At 47.9% G+C, this 20,607-nt stretch overlaps 1 protein-coding gene across 18 annotated transcripts in view; it reads right to left on the bottom strand.

The window, feature by feature from the left end:
• MICAL2 (microtubule associated monooxygenase, calponin and LIM domain containing 2) overlaps positions 1-20,607 on the bottom strand; it is a 158,088-nt gene that overhangs the window by 47,998 nt on the left and 89,483 nt on the right. For all 18 annotated transcript variants that reach the window (XM_017525741.2, XM_017525743.2, XM_017525748.2 and 15 more), the window contains 5 exons: positions 15,317-15,524; positions 11,635-11,751; positions 10,186-10,287; positions 6,199-6,354; positions 2,714-2,814 (listed from right to left, as the gene is read on the bottom strand). In XM_017525741.2, the coding sequence (XP_017381230.1) occupies positions 2,714-2,814; positions 6,199-6,354; positions 10,186-10,287; positions 11,635-11,751; positions 15,317-15,524 (684 nt within the window). The remainder of the gene's footprint in view (positions 1-2,713; positions 2,815-6,198; positions 6,355-10,185; positions 10,288-11,634; positions 11,752-15,316; positions 15,525-20,607) is intronic.

The raw sequence follows: 20,607 nt of genomic DNA, 5'->3' as shown, positions 1-20,607 counted from the left end.
CCTAGCCCCGTGTGGGAAGTGCTCAATGAATGGGAATTCCTGTCCCCTGTAATTCATGCTGGCCTCGGATGGCTTATGACGAAGTGTATCCTGGACCCGGCCAAGGTATCCTCAATTACAAAGGTCTTGACAGTCACAGAGCGCTGTATCTACAGCCAGAGTGACCCCTGTCTCAATTTTCTAAGTAGCCATGATTTCAAATATCCTGTTCTGGAAACTCATATTTCCACATCCAGACCATACCCCCCAAATTGCATCCAGCACTGGTCCAAGAGCTCTTTGTCAGGCCCTGGTGTCCGGGTTGAAATTCCTGTTATTTGGTTCCTTTCTGATCCCTGTTACTATAGTCACATGATCACTTCTCTCTCTGAAGGTGTGGAGGTGAGATGGGGGAAGAGAGAAGGGAGCGGTCTCAAACACCCCTGCTCAAAACATGCCCCAAGCATCCCTAAGATGGAGTGGATAACACAACGAAGATGGTGCCTGGCATAGGTGCCTCATGCAGGAGAGTGAGGACCCAGCAATGGGAGGACACTAGGCTAGAGCTGGCTAGAAGACTACTGGCTTGGGGCTGCTGTAGGGTCTCTTAGCGGCTGGAGGGTCCCAGATGAGTGGAGGGATAGAAGAAGGAGCAGAACCATAGGGAGCATAGAATCAGATGATGACAAGGGCAGGAGGACAGAATCCCAGCTCACACATGTGTAGGCCAGCAGAGGCAGGGGCCTAGGGAAGACCTGATATGGGACATCTTCCTTGTAGGGGAAGAGAAAGATGGACACAGCTCAGAGCCCAGAGGCATGGCTGCTTGAAGAGAAACTTGACTCTTCCTTCAGTAGCCATGGAAAGAAGCCCAGAGATCAGCTGGAATCAATGGGGAAGCAGGAAAACCTCTTGTCCAGAGGCCAGTCAGTCATTCAACAAACACTTACTCAGCACCTTCTGTGTGGCAGTAGGGAGATGCGGATCCATGTAGGGAGAGGAAAACAGAAAACTTGCCATTTCCCCAGGGAGCAAGAGAAGAATGTAAATTTAAGTGGTTCAGGGAAGATGGGTCGGGAATTTGGCTGGACACCTGGAGGCTCAGGCTATAGCTCTTGTTCCAATCAGGTGTCCAGCCTGTGGCCTCCAATTTCCTTCCCATCTTGTACCTTGAAGCTCCTCAGCACCAGCTCAGGAGCTGCTCCCAGGGGTCTCTGAAGGAGAAAGAAGGGCCTTGGTGAAGACAAGCATGGGCCTAGAGGGGCTTTGCCAACTGCCAGGGAAGCAAGTTGCCATGAGCAACGTGTCGCTGCCTGGGCAAACACCCTGGGATGACCTGAGGGCGACCTTAGCATCCCAGGAGGCCAGGGTGCTCCGCCAGCACAACACAAAACCCGTCAAACTCTGCCTGCCTGCCTAGCTCCTCTTCTGCAAAGGTGCCCACTACCCCTACACTCCCACACCCCACAGTGGTCCTTCTCTATCTGACGCAGTTTCAGACTAAGGCAGCAACTTCAGGAGGGATGCCTGTGAGGCAGAGGGAAGAAGGGGCCGCCGCCACTCCCAGACTGACAGCCAGCAGTGGGACACTGCTGAAGCCCATTGCCCACCCATCTGCTGGCGTGCTCAGCCCACTTCGCCAAGCCCACATTCACAGCCTCCGTCCACAACTCCAGCTCTCAGCAAAGACCTGAGGAAGTGGAGGAAGCCCTCGGGACAGCTGGGTTACTAACACCGCCCAGCCAGCTGCCAGCACATGCAGGAGAGAAGATAGGCGCATTCTTCTCTGACAAGCAGCGATGGATGGCCACCGTGCTGCCTGGGCTCCAGGCCGACACCCAGACAGCAGGCTGACCTTGGGCTGCGCGATCCTTGTCTTGAGGTTGTAGCAGCAGTGGTGACAACAGCAGCAACAACAGGGGCTCTGGAAGGGCTGCGCACCTGACCGAAGAAGCGCCAGTCAGGGGCCGCTACTCCATGTGTTTCTTCCTTCCAACACTACCCTGTGTTTAAGCATGAAGTTGCAAAGCCATGAAGCAGGGGCCAGAGGCCAGCAGGTCAAAAAAGCCGGTATGCAAACAAGGCTGAGAAGTTACAGAGGGAATCTAGGAACCCACCATCGGCCAGGCACTGTGCCAGGCGCTCGGTATGTATCTTCTATTTGCTCCTTCCAAGAACCCTTTCAGGCAGAAACTTTCATTCCTTTTTTGTAGATGAGAAGACTGAGGTTCAGAAGGATGCACAGTTTGCCCACAGTCTGGAGTTGGTACGTGGCAGAGTCAAGATGCAGATGGAGCCTTTTTGACTGCATGAATGGTGACCCTTCCCCCACACTGTGACAAGGATCCACAGTGTGAAATTCACAAGTCAAAGCATGCCTATGTCTCATTAGGACAAGGAGCCCCCATCTGCCTACAAATGACATGTGGCCTCCCAGAGAGGAGGCAAGGCTGGATGAGACTTGGGAAGGAAAAGACTCAGTCTATCCACACTAACACCTAGTAAAGGTCTCAAAGCAGCACACACCCCTCTGCAGAAAATTCTCTGTGCATATTGGCAGGGGCTCCTTTATCCACCACTCATGTAACACCAAGAGAAAGAAGGGTGTGAGTGGGTGGCACCTTCCCCCTCTTCCCCTCGCTCAGTTTCTGGCAGGACTATATCTGCTTTCACACCTGCTGATGTCACCAGCCCAGGTGGCAAAGTTGGGAAATCGCAGCCAAGAGGTACGTACATTAATGATGACACCTTTGTCCAGCAGGCTCTGCTTCTTGGCTGTCATGACAAAATAGTGGGTGCAGTCCTTGTAGTAAACAATGTTCTCAAGATCTATGCCTGAAACGAGAAGCATTCACAGACTCAGTGTTACTTTCTCGGCACCAACTGTGCACCAGAAACTGTACTCTGCCTCATTGGTCTTGTTATTTATCTGCAGAATATTCATATTAGACCAGCTTTTAAGACATACAAGCCTGGAAAAGATAAAATAGCGTATTAGAATCTACCCAAGTCACAGTAGCTAGCTTCTATAGTTCCATTGAGGCATTATTCCTATTAAAACTCACAACGGGGCCAGGTGTGGTGGCTCATATCTGTAATCCTAGCACTTTGGGAGGCCGAGGGGGCGGATCACCTGAGGTCAGGAGTTCAAGACCAGCCTGGCCAACCTGGTAAATCTCATCTCTACTAAAAATACAAAAATTAGCTGGGCATGGTGGTGGGCACCTGTAATCCCAGCTACTCAGGAGGCTAAGGCAGGAGAATCACTTGAACCCAGGAGGCAGAGGTTGCAGTGAGGTGAGACTGCACCATTGAACTCCAGCCTGGGCAACAGAGCAAGACTCTGTCTCAAAAAAAACACAAACAAAAAACCCAAAAAATAACACACAAAAAACTCACAACGTCTGTAGGAGGTAGGAGTTGTCGGCCAGTATTTATAAGTTAGAGCCATGTAATTGTGCAGGAAAGCCAAGTGCCGGCCATGGCCACAGAAGCTGTCCACTGTGCTCTCCATGTGGCCACAGCTGCATAGAACTGAGGGAGTTCTCCAATGACTATGCCAAGGAATATTTCTACATTTCCCTGCTTATATGTGAAAACTCAAGTGCAGTGGTGGAAACAACTCAGATGAGAAGGCTGGGCTGTATCTTATTGTGCTTTCCACGGATCACAGACATTTTACACACTAAGCTCCTGCATTTCATTGCTGTGCAATGAGAGCTTAGCTCCATGGTTCTCAAAGGGAGGTCCCCGGCCAACAGCATTAGCATCACCTGAGAACATATTAGAAATCAGAAACGCACATTATCAGGTTCCTTCTCCAGACCTACTTATTCAGAAACCCTGGAAATAGGGCCAGTATGCTGTGTTTTAACAAGCTCTAGGTGATGCCAATTCACACTCAAGTTTGAGGCTGACTGGCTTATTTGAAGGGAGAGAAAGGAACAGACACATGGCGACATATCAGCATTTAACACAAGGCGTGCTGGGTAACCATAGGAACACCTTCATTACAGTGAAATAGGAAACAGCCATCAACGCCGAGGACCCCTGGGAGAATCAGGAAGTTCACAGCTGTCACTGTGTGAGGGCACTGTTGTGAAACAGCGGCCGAAGGTGAAAACCACAGGAAAGTTTAAAGGAAGTTCACTGACACGTGGAAAAACACACTCCATGTCCTGCTCTCATTTATTTTTAGCGGCTTAAGTATTTATTTTCTTGATTTTTTAGGGAAAGGGAGGGTTGAAGGATTCTCAAATCATTCCAAAGGACATCACAGGCTGGCAGGAAATATTCAAGCTTTTAGTGAAATAATGCAACAGGGGGTGAAACTCAGAGGGCCGTGCAGTGGGTGCACACCCTCCTGGCCGGTGAGAGGCACAATCTCACTCAATAACTAATGCCACTCCTAGAAAATCACCTTGGCTGAGTGCAGTGGCTCACACCTATAATCCCAGCACTTTGGGAGGCTGAGGCGGGGCGGATAACCTGAAGTCAGGAGTTTAAGACCAGACTGACCAACATGGAGAAACCCAGTCTCTATTAAAAATACAAAAAATTAGCTAGGCGTGGTGGAGCATGCCTGTAATCCCAGCTACTTGGGAGGCTGAGGCACGAGAATTGCTTGAATCCAGGAGGTGGAGGTGGCCGTGAGCTGAGATCGTGCCATTGCACTCCAGCCTGGGGACAACAGCAAAACTCCCTCTCAAAAACAAAAAAAAAGATCTTAAAGAAATAGTTTAACAGAAGCAGTGTCATCTGTAATAGTAAATAATTGGAAGGCCTAAATTAGAGATCAGCAAGTTTTTTTGTGTGTGTGATGGACCAGCTAGCAACTATTTCTGGCCTGTGGGTCATATGGTCTCTTTCACGACCTCTCACAGTGGAAGCAGCCATGGAGAGTAATGTAAAGAAATGGGCATGGTTGGATGACAATCAGCCTTTATTGATGGATACTGACATTTGAATTTTAAATAATTTTCATGTGTCACAAAATATTCTTTTGATGGTTTTCTTCAGCCTCTATATAAAACCATTCTTAGCTCAATAGCAATATGGAAAAATGTGGCCAGTCATAGTTTGCTAATCCCTGGTTTCAGTGCTCAGGCAACAACAATACATCAATTTGATGAGACATTCCACAGTCCCTAAAAGTGACCACCAGGAGGATGACGTGTGGAATGTGACGCTGAACGAGAAAAGCTGAATAAAGAGTGTGGATACCGTGATTCAAGCTACAGTCACATAACAAGCAAGCACGCCCGTGGAAAATTACGGAAAAGGAGTAGGTGAGTCTGACGACTATTCCCGTGTGAGGTTATCAGATTGTGAATGATTTATTGTCCATATAAAGATTCGATTTAATGTTGTTACACTGCTTTTCAAGGAGAAATATGTGTTTTTAATCAGGTTAAAAAGAAAGGAAAAATATGTGGAATTTACTTACCTGGAGACAGACGACTCACCCCCCTTTCCCCTCACCCTGTTTTTTTTTTCTCTACTGTCCCTGTTACCACCTGATGTGTCACTGATTTATTTGTGTATTGACTGTCTATTCCCATAGAATATAAGCCCAGGGGGGAGTGATTTTGTTTTACACACTGTACTCATTCTCAAGCTCCAGAACAGCATCTGACACATAGTAGGCATTCAATCAATATTAGTTGAGTGAATGAATCAATACCTCCTATCCTCTAGGCCCACGGCAGGGTGACAACTGGTGCCAGTACAGGTCATGTTCCTGGGCATACCCAGATGTCCCACAGCACGAAAGCACCTGGGCTCCTTTAGGAACCGTCTATAGGTTACTGGCTCCCTCCTCAGCATTCCGTAAATATCATGCTGACCTCAGGTAACAGCGCCGGCCGCCTGCCTTAGGATGGTTTATGCAGATTTCCCTTAATGGACAGGGAGCCGCTGTGAGAGGAATCGTGTCAGCCTCCACTTTGTACTGTACAACACTGAGAATTGGCATGTAATGAGCACTCAGTCAATGTCCGCTAGCTTCTTTCATGCACAACTCCTAGAACATTCCTTCAAGAATCTCTCTTGTCCCAGAAGGAATCCTGTCCATTGTTATCACTATCCTAGGGAAATCTCTGCTTCCACACAATCAGAGTGAGTCCCTCCAGGCCCAAGAGCCCAGAAAGCCAGCACACGCCTCTGAACACTTTAGAAGCTAAGACGTTGGCCTGGGTGGGAGAAAAGTGAAGGTCCCACCTGTTTCTTCTTTAAGGTCCTGAAAAAATTTCTGATTGAAGATGAAAGCCACACCGCTAATCTCTTCCACCTTGGCCTCCGCTGTGCTGTTTCTGTTTATGAAGTTGGCAGTGATGGCAATCGCCAGCTTCCCACGGAATTCTTTTCTTCTGAACCCTGCATGAGGAGAAGGGAAAAAGTGGGTCTATCTTCTGGATTTGGTGTGAAAACCGGAAATGGTTATTGGGAGAGCTGTTCCCAGATGCCTCCCAGGCCAGTGAAACCAGGATTCTGGATCTCTAGAGGACAGGAGCAGGCAGAAATGCCAAGGTTTGCTCCCAAAGCCTTTAAAAGTCAGTGGGACATTGTCCTTTTCTAAAATCTATAGGACCCGATTAGGCTTCAACAAACAAAAGGCCACAGCGATCCTTCCCAACAGGGCTCACCCTTTTAAGGACGTGTCAAGCACTGTTGCCAGATACACTCATGAGGGACCCACATGCACTTTGAATTTACAGGATGAAAACTACTGTCTTAGCATTTCTCATGGTTCCTCCCCCTGCCCCGCCCCAACCCCCTTGAAAAGTAGATTACATCGAATTCCTGCAGAACAGGGATTCTAACAGATTTTCTTTGCATCTCCAATTTTCTGGGTTGTATTACGTTCCCCACAACACACACACACACAAATTCATGTGCTGAAGTCCTAAACCCAGTACCTCAGTATGTGAACCTATTGGAAATAGTATCATTGCAGGTGTCATTAGCTAAGAGGAGGTCTCACTGGAGTAGGGTGGGGCCCTCCTTACTCCAATATGACTGGTGTCCTTTGAAAAGGGGAAAATAGTGCACCAGTTCCCAGTAACTGGCACTTAGCACATCTGCAATGCATGTATAAATGAATAGATGGAATTCTAACTCTCATTTTTTTTTTTTGTTTTTAAGACAGCGTCTCACTCTGTTGCCCAGGCTGGAGTGCAGTGGTGCCAATCACGGCTCACTGCAGCCTCAACCTCCCAGGCTGAAGCGATCCTCCCTCATCATGTTGCCCAGGCTTAGCGCTCTAATTCTTGTTTTCCATGATTTACATTAAAATTGCTTTTGAATGGTAGTGCCATGGAGGACCCCAGCAGGTGGTATAGGGTAAACACACTGACAGCAATAACTGAAGCATACCTTTAGAATGACCCTGTATGGCTGATGCCCCTGAATGTGTGTTCTGAGCTAGGGAATCCAAGAGTGGCCAACCCTGAGACTTGTTCCTTGTCTATGAGGGACATCTGAGCTCCTGGCCCTTCCTATGGAACATGGACCATACAGGGGGATCGAGGCCCTGAGTTTAGGATCCAGGTGGAGGGGGTTAAGCGAAAATGCTGTATACACTGCATGCTGTTTGCAAGCAGTTGTGGTTTTCCTGCCCAGGCTGCCACCACTGGGCTGTGAGGTTGTGCTGTACAGCCACTGGACCAAAATTATTTATTTCTGTAGGTAAGGCGGGTCTCTTGTGCAGCCCACTGCCACTGGACTCTCCCCTGTGAGTCCCTAATAAAACCCATGTCTCCTTTGCTGGCTCTGGGTCTCTTCTTTGGCTTCTGGAACTTGGTACCTTCCCTACTGAGGTTAACAGGGGTTCTGCACAACAGATGGTCACTTTTCATGAGTGTGTCTCCCTCCTAGTCCCGCATCTTGCTGGCATCTGACCCTTCCTGAGTGTCCCTGCCCCAGGCGTCCTGTGTGCTTTGTGTAACGCCAGGTGCCTGCTATGCAGGTGCAGACCTCGAGACATCATCTTTCCTCAGCCACCTTCCGGAAGGCCCTGCACATCTGCTCACCATGTACTCCAGCCTCACGCTGATTCTCAATCATCTCTGTCAAAAATCCCTGTTAGTGACAACCTTGGGTTTCTATTTGATAGCCCTCCTCTAAGTTGTCCTTCAGTAGACCTTTGTCAAAAGGCTCAGAAATGGCCATGATTCTCAACTAGCATTTCTTAGCTGGGGGTGATTTTGTTCCCAGGGGCCACTTGGTGAAGTGTGGAGACATTTGGTTGTCATACCTGGGGGTGCTCCCAGTGTCTGTGGGGGCAGAGGCCAGGGATGCTGCTAAACACCCTACAATGCACAGGGCGGTCTCTGTGACAAAGAATGGTGTGGCCCCTGATGTCAGCAGTGTTGATACTGAGAAGCCCTGCTCTAGTTTATGCATTTGGGCCTGAGTAGCTCAAATGACTCCATCACTTCCCACCCTTCTTTCTGTGTTCATGAAATGCCCAGCTATACCCAAGCTGACAGTGGGTCCTGGATGCTCAAATACTCTTTTTTTTTTTTTTTTGCCAGAGTTTCCCTCTTGTGCCAGGCTGCTGGAGTGCAGTGGCATGGTCTCAGCTCACTGCAACCTCTGCCTCCCAGTTTCAAACGATTTTCCTACCTCAGCCTCCCAAGTAGCTGGGACTACAGGCGCCCACCACCACATCTAGCTAATTTTTATTTAATTTTATTTATTGAGATGGGGTTTCACCATGTTGGCCAGGATGGTCTCAATCTTTTGACCTCGTGATCCGCCCACCTCAGCCTCCCAAAGTGCTGGGATTACAGGCCTGTGCCACCGCATCTGGCCTCAAATATTCTAACTTACATTTTTACCAAGTGTTTAAATTCCAACAATACTACATCCAAGTTGGTAGCTTAAGCATTCCCTGTCAGAGACTGATGACCTATGGTTGGGGAGGTGGGTATGGAAGGGGAAAGGAGAGTGGCAAACAGCCCTGGTTATGTGGCAGATGGGAAGGTCCTGAGCCAGGCGGCCCACTGAGTTTTCTAAGATCAGCCCTGTTTCAGGGAGCATGTCCCATTCTCAGAGTGATGTGCCCTCTCAGTCAGGCACCTGCAGCCTGTGGCTCTTGAGGGGGCAAGCCCAAAAAGCAGAACTGCCCTAATCTAAGAGATGCCACTGGGGCCACGTTGTTTACAACCCACCGTCTCAAATTAGCATGGTCAGTATCAATGAGTACAGCCTGTGGTTGGATCAGTCTTGGTGTTGGAGTGGAGGGGACGGAAGCATTGCCTGACAATGGTGTTCCTCTCACAACCTGACAGGATCTTATCCCATGAAAGACACTATGCTTCAGCTTTAGAACTCAGAGAAGTGTGGCTTTATACCTTGACAGTTTGGCAAGATGTGCCTGCCTGCCCAGCAGTGGGTGTGTTTAAAAGTTACAAAAAGAGATGAGTTCTTCCTTCAAGTAAAAGTAATAATACACTTGAAAGTAAGTGAATACTATTAATAGCATAAAAATGTTTATCTCAGCTGAAGTAAGTATGAAAGTGCTCAGCACTAGCCGCGCGCGGTGGCTCACACCTGTAATTCCAGCACTTTGGGAGGCTGAGGCAAGCAGATCACGAGGTCACGAGATCAAGACCATCCTGGCCAACATGGTGAAACCCCATCTCTACTAAAAATACAAAAATTAGCTGGGCGTGGTGGTGCAGGCCTGTAGTCCCAGCTACTTGGAAGGCTGAGGTGGGAGAATCGTTCGAACCCGGGAGGTGGAAATCGCAGTGAGCCGAGATCGCGCCACTGCACTCCAGCCTGGGCAACAGAGCGAGACTTCATCTCAAAAAAAAAAGCAAAGTGCTCAGCACCATGGCTGGCACATCAGGACGCACTCAATAATGGATGCTGATTTTTTTCCCCCGTGGCACTTTTTTATAAAATATTTTCACATACTAGTCCTTTCCCAGCCCACATAACAACACTTTGAGAGGGTTCTGCGACCCACATCTTACGGTTGAGAAAACCGAGGTTCAGATGGAATAAGATAGCTGCCCCCAACCACCCACCCCACAGGAGGATGGGCTGCTCTACCTCAAGACGGACAGGACTGTCTGCCCTCCTATCGAGACCTCCATCCAGCTCTGGCATCTGCACCTTACCCACTTCCTCCAACTCTTCCCCAGTGCACCCTCTCCCGTTCCCCCCCCCCATTCCCACTCCAAGGAGAGTCTTCACCTTCCAGGGTGTTCCTGCGGCCGTCGGCCCCAATGATGACGTCAAACTCAAACTCCGACAGAGAGTGGTCTGCAGGGAGAAATTCTGCCCGCCAGCCAATTTCTACCAGGACAGAGAAATGAGATGAGTTGGCAGAGAGTGGTGGGAAGGGAATGATTATACCCCCTGTGTGGTGGCTGTGAGAAATGGACAGTGCAGCCAGGTCTGTGCGTCCCAGAGCGAGCCTCCAGGGGAAAGGCCTAGAGCAGTCCAGATTCACTCTCTAATCTGGTTTCCTCTGACTTGAGTGTCAGTTCAATCCAGGATGAAGTAAACCAGCAACCCCAAATCCATGCCGGGTTTTGCTGGCCTCTGCTAGGAGTCTAGCCTCAAAGGTCCATAAACTACTCTCATTTGCACGTTATTTTTCTCAACAGAGTCCACCACCTTCTCTTCACACTCTCCCATACTCTTCAGTGCCTCTCATTGCTAAACAGACCCAAAAAGATGTGTAGGGTATAAGGAAACCAGTTTTAATTTCTATTTCATGCTCAAAATGTTCTGTTGTACAGTATACTGTCTTTTATTTTTAAAAAATTCAGGTGAAGCCTGAATAATTAAGATTTAATGCCACTAGAGGTCTGGAAAAGGTTAAGAGTACACCTGAATGCCAAATAGTGAAGGCTGTCCTGCTACAAAAGCTAACTAAAGCCTCCCCCAAATTCTCAAATATTCTGGACAGAGGACAGGAGAAATCAGAAATGTACCCTAGGTGAGAAACTACAAGGTCTCTGACACTAAGCTGGTCCCAAACTCAAAGCCCTTCCAAGGCAATAGATGACTCTGATAATAAGTGAGATGCACAGGCATCGTGAACAAACTCTTTGACCATGGTTTGTGTAAGGGATAAGAAATTAAACCAATGTACTAAAAGGAAAAAGAGAAACATTAAGATCTGCCTCTACAGGCAAATATCATAGTTTATAAATGACACCACGATATGGTTAAAAGTATTCTATACCAAATAACATCTTGGACCTTATTTCACAGTTGCTCTAGAAGCTTCGCTTTGCTGGATTTTAAAATGTGCCATGGGTAAAAGTGCATCCACATATCCATATATGAAATACACACACAGCTTGTAGAACACGTGAATGAACTTCACCAAACAACCAAATCTATGTCTTCTGTACCACTTATTGATTAGATTTGCTTTACCAAAGTAGCACCCCCTTGGGACAGGGTAACCAAATGATAGGTTTAATGGCTTAATCATAAATCCCCTTGGAGCCAAAGAGCAAAGCTAAAGTCATAGCAATGGTCAACAACAGCAAAATACCCTTCAATGGAGTTATGCCAACCAGCTCCCAATAAGAATAACTCTTACAGAAACAGCCTTTGCAAGCAGCAAATGGGATTTCTATTTTGTAATATCTGCTTTCTAGGCAGAAAAGGATAATTATACTGTACTTTGATTTTCTTGATCTTCAGGAGGCTCTAGAACCTTCACAAACTCCACATTCACATGGATTTCAACTCCCAGCATCAGGGCCACCTTGAATAGAATGAGCTGTAGTTGGCGAATACCTGTTGGACAGGAAGGAGAGAGGAACCATCACAGCAATGCCTGAACACCACCTCTATGCAGAATGCTACATAGTCACTGCCACTCGGTGACCTTTGAGCACAGCAGTATACCATTATGGCGTCGGATTATGCACCAAGCACTCTGTGTTTTCTCACCTTACTCTTACAGTGGTCCTTTGGAACCATTATTATCCTCATTCTGTAGATGAGAAATTGAGGCTTAACAAGGTTAAGTGACTTGCTCAGGTAACACGGAGCAAAACTAGAATGTAGACCCACGTCTGTCCTCTTTCTAGACCCTGTTCTAGCACTAGATGATGCTATAACAAGGGAGGCTCTGTCTTTCCAGCCTCTTTCCCTACCAGCTGGGCTCTGGGTTCGATGAGATGAAGATGGAAAGAGGACTAGGCAAAGAGAGAGTAAAGGGCCTTAGTGAAGTCCGTGATCAGTGACTCATTATATGGGGCCCACGTGTCAGTTCTTAAACATGCAGTGGTGAGGACTGGTTAGGAAATTCTCCCCACAAAGTGTCACGGTTCCCCATCTCCTACCCACCGTTCAAAACTCCCTCAGTGAGTGGAATCTCATTTCCCTGTTTTATTTCCTGCCATTCAGCACAAATAGATATGCCTCCAAATAATTTTCTGCAGAGTGAGAAGTTTTAAACTTTCTGTGGGCCCTTCTGTATTTGGTGGGCTGGACTCATTTAGCATTTATTGAGCATCTATACTATGCCAGGTGCCATGCTAGGTACAGGAGATACAGAACACATCTTCTAATCGAGGGAACAGAGGTGAACAGAGGTAAACAGAATGGGGCAAGACATGGTGGTTGGGGGAGGGTGGCAGTGGTAGAACAGAGTCTTCGTGGGGGTCCTGGAAGCCAAGAAAGAAGGGACCAAGAATATCAACTCCAACAGAGAGATGAAGGACTGTGAAGGTGACAAGAGGCCAGTGAACTTGGGGTTAGGAAACTTTTGAAGACTTTCATGAAAATCTCTTTAGCACAGTGGTGGGGAAGAGAGCAGACTGTGACAGAAGGAGCTTTGAATGCCTACGCCTTTCTTTCTAGAATAAATACCTTATGGCAAGGGAAGGTAGCAGGGCAACAACAGAGGGCTGGAGGTCCAGCGTGAGGGGAGGAGCAGGAAGGCTCAGTGACAGGGCAGGGGGAGAGGCAGGAAGCCAGAGGGACTGGAATTGGAAAGGAGGTGCCAGCTGTGATTTGGTAGGGGGCATGAGGAAGGAATGGGTGCTGGGGTACAGGAGAGGGAAGCGGGCCCAGATTGGGAGTGCTTCCTCTTCCCCCAGCACAGGAGGGAGGCTATCTGCTAGGAATGAGGTCATCATGGTGGAGGTTTAGCATGGCCACAATGGGAACTGGAGGAGAATGTTAACAGAGACATGGAGAACCGCTAAGTAGTGCTGAGTATGATGATGCAGCTGGGGCTAGAGATGTGGCTGGGCTCAGCCAAACCCAATCAACTGGGCATAGAGAGCCCAGTCCACCTCCTACCATGCACCACCCTTCCAGAGGAGGCCTGGCCTCTCTTTATGGTTCTGAGGTCCTACTCAGTCTGGTTCCAGCACACAGTAGGTGCTTAATAAATTCTCCTTTCTTGCAAGTACTGGAGCTACTCTTGACAATGATCATTCTGACTGTCTCAATGTTATTTCGAGAGTCCCACTGGCAATATGGGATGCTGAAGTACTTCCAAGGACTAGGGGTTAAATGAAAGCCCCATCAGTGAGGGCAGAGAAGGGCTCCTGACCAGGAAGCCAGCCCAACAAGCCCAGGACCCCACAAGGCTTTCTGGTACCCAGCTCTGCCTCCCAAGAGAACTTGATGAAAAAGTGGTGCTCGATACAGTGGTTCTAAATTGGTAACCAACACACATTCTTCTGTGGGTAGGAGAGCACATCTTGAAAGCTGACACTGCAGCTCTCTAAGCAAATCCAAATTTCCACTGGACTCCTGGAATTTTCTCATCTCCAAGTGGGAATAAACTCTGGGGCCACAGCTGGTAAATTCTCCTGCATCTGAATAAATTATACCCTATGTGACTGATAATTCTCTCCAGTTGTTCCCGCCCAAGCTGCATTCCTTTTTCCCATCAATTGTTGTCCTCATAAGAACATGGCTCTCAGGGCCCTCCTTCCCACCACCCCCACTGAGAAACACTGGCTGGGAGAAAGCAGCCCTGGATTCTGAAGTCTGGGGACCATGGCTGCTTCTCGCTCACTGTACAGCATGGGCTGCAAAGCATTTTTCCTGAGCACTTACTATGTGCTAGGCATAGTGCTAAGTATATCACAAACCTGACCTCATTTAATCCTCTCACCAATTCTAGGAGACAGAGATTAATCACACTTTACAGGAGATAAAATTGAGGTTTGAAGGGATGTGGGCTTTGCCCCAAGTCAGACAGAAATGGAAGAGACATATTTTGGACGCAAATCTGTTCAGACTCTTGAGCTTGTTAACCTCCCTTTCATGGGTCACTATTGCTATACAATTATCCCTAATCTGCTGGAGATTAGTTCCAGGACCCCTGAGTATTCCAAAATCCATGCATATTTAAGTCCTGTGTTTGCCCTGTGGAATTCAAGTATACAAAACATCAGCTTTCTATAGAGGTGGGTTTTACAACCTGCAGGTGTTTGGATGAAAAAAAAACCATGTATAAGTGGACTCTTGCAGTTCAAACCTGTGTTGTTCAAGGGTCAGCTGCATATAAAACAGCTAAGGACCACTGCAAAGCTGCAAGGAGGGAGGCTGCCTTTCCCAAAGGCTGTCTGCAGAGACCCAGCCCTGAGAGCTCCAGACTTGAGGAACATCAGAGCAGAAGGGCCTCGGCACTCATCTTGCCCTATGTAAGCATTCAGCGATGCCCAGGACCTGGAGTCCATGTTGCCTATTTTCCGTCCTATTCTGGCTGAGGCCCATCATGATGTTCTCTTTCTTTTTAAAGTTCAGATTTTTAAAACTTTGGTATGGAACCCATCAGGAAACAAAGATCCAATGGTTTCATTCCTCTGCTCTAAAACCTGCCATGGCTGCCCAGCACCACCAGCACAATGTCCAAACTCCTTTGCATGGAGGGTCTTGACTATCTGGCCTGTTAATGGTTTTGTGTGGCCCCTTCCTCCAAACTCCTTTAGCAAGTGTGACTAACCCTATTAAAGCACATTATTACCAACAACATCTCAGTGCGCTCCTTCAGGGTGCAGACTATGCTATTTACCTCTGCCTCTGTTTCTCTATTTCACTCATTCATCCAACAGACGTTTATCAAGCATCTGCTATGAGTCAAGCACTCTTTCCTGTCCTGGAGATATTCTGGTGATTAAGGCAAGCTGCAGTCCCTGACCTCATGCTTACAGCCTGCTGGGGGATAGCCAGCACAATGCACAAAGCCGGCCTTTTACTAGATGTCTGTCAGTCCAATATATGGTGCCCCCAGGGACTAAGACAGACAAGCTGGGGACTCCTAGACATGGAGAGATATGTTCCACCCAGGGTCAGTCCCCTCCCTTCCTGGGATATCACCATAGACTCCACTCACTGATATGGTCGATGGAGCCAGCACAGAACTTCCCATAGAACTTCTTGGCTCCCAGGCCCCGAAGGTCGTGGATGGTGAAAGGCCAGAGGTGTAGCACATTGTTCCTGGAGAAGGTGTCCCTCTTCTCCACCACGACCACTTTGGCTCCCAGATAGGCAAGTTCAATGGCAGTGCGCAAGCCACAGGGTCCTCCCCCAATGATGAGACACTGCAGAGGTGAGAGAGGAAAGAGACTGAGCAACCTCTAGCATCACTGACACGAACCCCCAGTCAGCAGGGAAACTGAGGTGCAAATCCCAGTCTACCTGAACCAACCAGCAAGTGCAAACTATGTACCTGTTAGGGCCTGTCATTCATCCACCCAATGTACCTTACCTGTGCGCCTGCCATGCACCAACCACTGCGCCAGGCCCTGTGAGGAGTGCAGAGGGAAAGGGACTTGGGGAGGAGGCACAGTAAGATGCACTGAGGTTCAGAGTTAAAGTGAACTGGGCTTCAGTCCCAGCTCCGGCATTTGACCACTTAGCTTCCTGATCTGTGTGGGTCTACTACTCTCCTCATAAGGTTATTGTAAATAAGATCACTTTAAAAGCATATGGTACATCTTTGTGGTCTTGAATTAGGTAATAGTGTCTTAGATATAACAGGAAAAGCACAAACAACTAAAGAAAAAATTGACAAATTGGATTTTAAAATTAAAACTTGGTGCTTCCAAGGCCACCATCAAGAAAGTGAAAAGACAACCACACAGAAGGGAGAAAATAGTGACAAATCATATATCTGATATGGAACTTGTATCCAAAATATATAAAGGATGTTCACAACTCAGTAATAAAGATACAAATAGCCCCATTAAAGACTGGGCAAAGGATCTGAATAGATGTTTCTTCAGAGAAGATATACAAATGGTCACTAAGTACATGAAAAGATGCTCAACCCCATTTGCCATCAGGGAAATGCAAACTAAAGCCACGGTGAGAAATCACTTCACACCCACTAGGATGGCTACAATGAGAAAGAGAACAGCAAGTGTGGGTGAGGATATGGAAAAACTGAAACCCTCAGACATTGCTGGTGGGAAAATAAATTGATACAGATACATGAAAACAGTTTGATCATCCCTCCAAAAGTTAAACATAGAGGTTTAAACTCCTACATATATATACCCAAGAGAAATGAAAACATGTTCACACAAAATCCTGTCATGAATGTTCATGGAAGCATCATTCATCATAGCCCCAAAGTAAGAACAACCGAAATTGCCACCATTGATGGAGAAACCAAATGTGGTATATCCACATAATGGAATATTATTCAGTCATAAAAAGGAAAGAATTCTAATATATGGACAAACCTTAAAAACACTGTGCTAAGTGAAAGAAACCAGACACAAAAGGACACATATTGTATTCTGTTTATATGAAATGTCCAGAATAGGCAAATCCATGGGACATGGTGGAGGGAGAATTGGGGAATGACCACTAATGGATACAGGGTGTGTTTTTAAGCTGTTTTGGAATTAGATAGTGGTGATGGTTGCACAACTTTGCAAATATGCTAAAACCACTGAATTGTGTACTATAAGAGGTAAATGTGAATTATGTCATCATAAAAAAAGTGCATGAGGAAAATAACATATGGTACAGAGCTTGGCACACACTAGTGTAAATGGTGTCATTCTCATTGCTGAGACCTAGGCCCTATCTTCTAGAAACTCTCAGGCTAGGGGTAAAATACATAACTTATAAACAAACAAACAAACTAGAACCTTATGTGGCTGGTTTTATCTGGAGCCCAGAGGGAAAAACTAATCCTGCCTCGTAAGTTGGAAAATATTTCACAGAGGTGAGTCTTCAAATTATTACTTTAGCCTACATTTGTTAAACACTTACTATGGGTCAAACGGTTTCAAGTAGTTTCTGTGTTTTAGCTCTTAATCTTTACAACAAATCTCAGGAACTATTATGATGCCCCTTTCACAGACGGGGAAATTGAGGCACAAAGCAGCTACTTAATTGGCTCATGCTTTTACAGATTGAAAGGGGCAGAACCAGGATTCAAACCCAGGGAGTCTCATTCCAGAGCCTACCGTGCTGGACTGCTTCTGGTTTGCCAGGAATAAAAAAGAAAAAAGAACATTTCAGCAGAGGGAACTGCCCTTTCAAAGAGAAAGAGAAAGAAGTTCAAGGTGGATAGAGAGAAGGATACTTTGGGAAAAGAAAAGATACTTTGGGAGAAAAAGAGATAAGAGTTAGTCTGGAGCCAAATGGTGAAAGTCTTAAGTGCCAAAGGCATCTTTGATGGCCTTGGTCCTGTTGGCATTTGGGCCATGTGGGCAGAGGTGACAAAAGAGGATTCTGCACGAGTCCCATGCTCGGTCCTCAATGGACACCGCATGCTGAAAAAGACAAGGATCCTTCCCCAGGGAAGACACACGATGACCTAGGATAGCTGTATTGGGCAAAAGCCCTTCCATTCAAAGAAAATCTTATGAGGAGCAGCATCGATACTGCCTAAAACGAGAGGAAGATGGCAATACTCTGCCTGAAAGAATCAGAAGAAACTCTTTCCTAAGGCAGGAGTTTTCCTAGAGATCTGACCATCCCCAGCAAGGCAACAGGCAAGAGGATCTGCACCCACTCCTCACTCCTTAACACTGCGGAGGCATCTGGAAACTGTCTTTCTGCTTGAGATCAAACCTTATCTTAAAAAAGCACATTCCCCTTCCTCTAGCAAATGTTCCATCATCCAGTTATCACTCAGCTGGGCCTGCAGGGTCCCAAGAGGAAAGTGCAAACAAGCATATCAGGAGCTCCCACACCACAATCAGTGTGGCCCGCTGGTTGGAACCTTCCAGAGAGTTTGTAGACACCTAATTAAGGGAAATGAGGTCACCACTGAGATCCAGCTCCAGAGACATCAGGGAGTGAGTGGGCGTGCAAGCCCATGTGCATCCTCTCTGGATAGAGCCACCAGGAAAGAACCATGCCCTGCTTCCCAAGCTCAGCACTACTCTTTATCTCACTCCCCAGGCAGCTCCTCGGGCTTGGACATAGCCAGACAATGACGGTCATTTCAAAGCACGACTCCAAGCCCCAACACGGGTGAGGTTTGCTTTGGGGTTAGGTCTGGATTCCTGCATTTCTTTGCCGTTAGTACATCTTTTCCTGTTTGCTGAGTTCTGTCCCTTCGGGGCCAGAAATGAAGCAGGGGTGGGAGGACGTGGGGTGAACAGGGGCAGGAAAGAAGGAGGGGAGCACCCTGCATCCTTCTGTCCCCCGGACCTGACCCAGCACTGCCTCCCGGACAAGGCAGGAGATCCCTTTCCCACCAGTCAGGGGGCAGCCGTGCCTTTTGCAGGCAAACAGTAGCTGGTGTACGGTTTCTGATGCTCTTGGCTAAACCTAAAATCCCATTGGCGAAAGCTCAGTTTTCCCACCATCCTGGGCCCCAGTACATATTTCGGGCCTGAAATTTCAGAGATGCCAGTCATACCGTAACCTAAAGTCAAAGCAAATACCAACAGGCCTAATTATATAAAGGAAGAAAATTCGGTACAGATGTTATCAAGGCCAGAGAGACGGCTTGTTTGCAGGGGCCAGGCCAGGTCTTCTCTGAACGCGCTTATTGTGATTAACATGGGAACTCGGTGTTCTGACAAAAGGCCAAATACCATGGCAGCCACATGCCTGGGCAGAGGAGTGGGAGAGAGGAGGACTTCCCCGGCATGCCCACTGCAGATGCTCTGGACGCTGGATGTGGTCCAGACAGACCACAGATGCAAAGGGTTGTGATAACTTGACCCAAAGGAGCTCTTTCCTCAGACCCAGCCAGGCCTTATGTTCAAGGAAGGAAAACTTTTCATTAAAACTCAGATTGTATGCTCCTGCCTGTGTTCCCATGAACTCTGTCCTTTCTGCTTCCCCAGAACCAGCTCTGCAGGTCACAGTTGTCTGTGTGTGACCCACAGCCAGTCCAAGGGCTTCTTTAAGGCCGCCCCCGTCCTCTGTATTTCTGTGTGCTCAGAGCCCAGTACCAGGCCTGCCACCCAGAAGGTCTCAACTGACAGCTGACAGATGAACTCTCCACACCCTCTCCACCCACCCAGTTCTGCCTTTCCATGCACAACTGGGATGTTCAGTTCACACCAGTGGGGGTTCACATCTGCAGATTCCCACCCAGACTGGGGGAGCTGGGGTCTGCCAAGGCCACCAGCATCATGGATGTCACCATATCTGTGTGCTCAGGTGACATAAATTATTACCCAGTGGGGAGCAGGGCAGAGCCAACGCCAGCAGGAAATCCATTGTATAGATAAGCACGGCGGAGTTCAGGCCTCCACGTTAGCACAGGGGAGGGACAAACACCACATGGAAAAATCAACTGTTTATCAAGAGGCAGGGATGGAGGGATGGGGACCCACAGTCAGGACACTAGGACCGGGTGGCCCCAGCTCACATGGGCCTCCTGCTTCTCCCCAGTGGGCCCTGCAAACACGACCCACTTCTTGACATGGTGCATCTTCTAGCTGCCCCTCTTGCCAGCCAACAAGTAGGTCAGTGTGCTGGGGCTGTGTCAGGAATGCACAAGAGATTCAGTCCCCAGAGGGAGATGCTGAGGGGACCTAGGGCTAAGCCAGGAGGTAGCAGTCTTCAGGCTTCATTTCCACTTCTGAACCTGTCCCTGTGTTCCTTGAGAGCCGTGTGTCCAGACACTGCAGCGAGGTGGAGTGCAGAAGCCAGCACCTGAGCAGGTTGTGGCGCTCTCTAGCCCGCTTACCCACCTTGCACCTCACCTAGAAAGGACAGCTGTGAGAGCGAAACTGCACTGTGCCCGGCACATGCTACTTGCCAGGCACTGCTCTAATTGCTTTGTGTATTTCATCCTTGCAACTGCCCTACAAAGGTGTTATTATCATCCCCTTTATAAGTGAGGTAACTAAGGCACTGAAAAGTTAAGTAACTTGCTCCAGGCACCCTTATCATCTCTTTGAGTAAAGAGGGCAAGAAATATCTTTAAGGTCACATAAAGAATAAGCAGTCAAATCTGAATTTGAACCCAGGTAGTATTGGTCCACAGTCTGTGCTCTCACCGGGTTCACTGACAGTGAAGCCGGACCTCAGCGGTGAGGTCAGGATGAAACGAGAGGACTTGGCTGCTTCCCTGCATTGAGCACACTGTGGCCTCCTGAATGGAGCTGGGGTTCAGGCTAGGTTCACAGGGCCTCTGCATGGAATGACTAAGGCATGTCCAGCCTAAGCTTCATGTGCTTCCGCAGCGGGGGAGATCAT

The sequence above is a fragment of the Cebus imitator genome, unplaced genomic scaffold (assembly GCF_001604975.1).
Source record: "Cebus imitator isolate Cc_AM_T3 unplaced genomic scaffold, Cebus_imitator-1.0 Scaffold39, whole genome shotgun sequence".
NCBI classification, from domain to species: domain Eukaryota; kingdom Metazoa; phylum Chordata; class Mammalia; order Primates; family Cebidae; genus Cebus; species Cebus imitator.
Note: the sequence above shows the minus strand (reverse complement) of the source record. Positions and strands in the feature narration are given on the sequence as shown.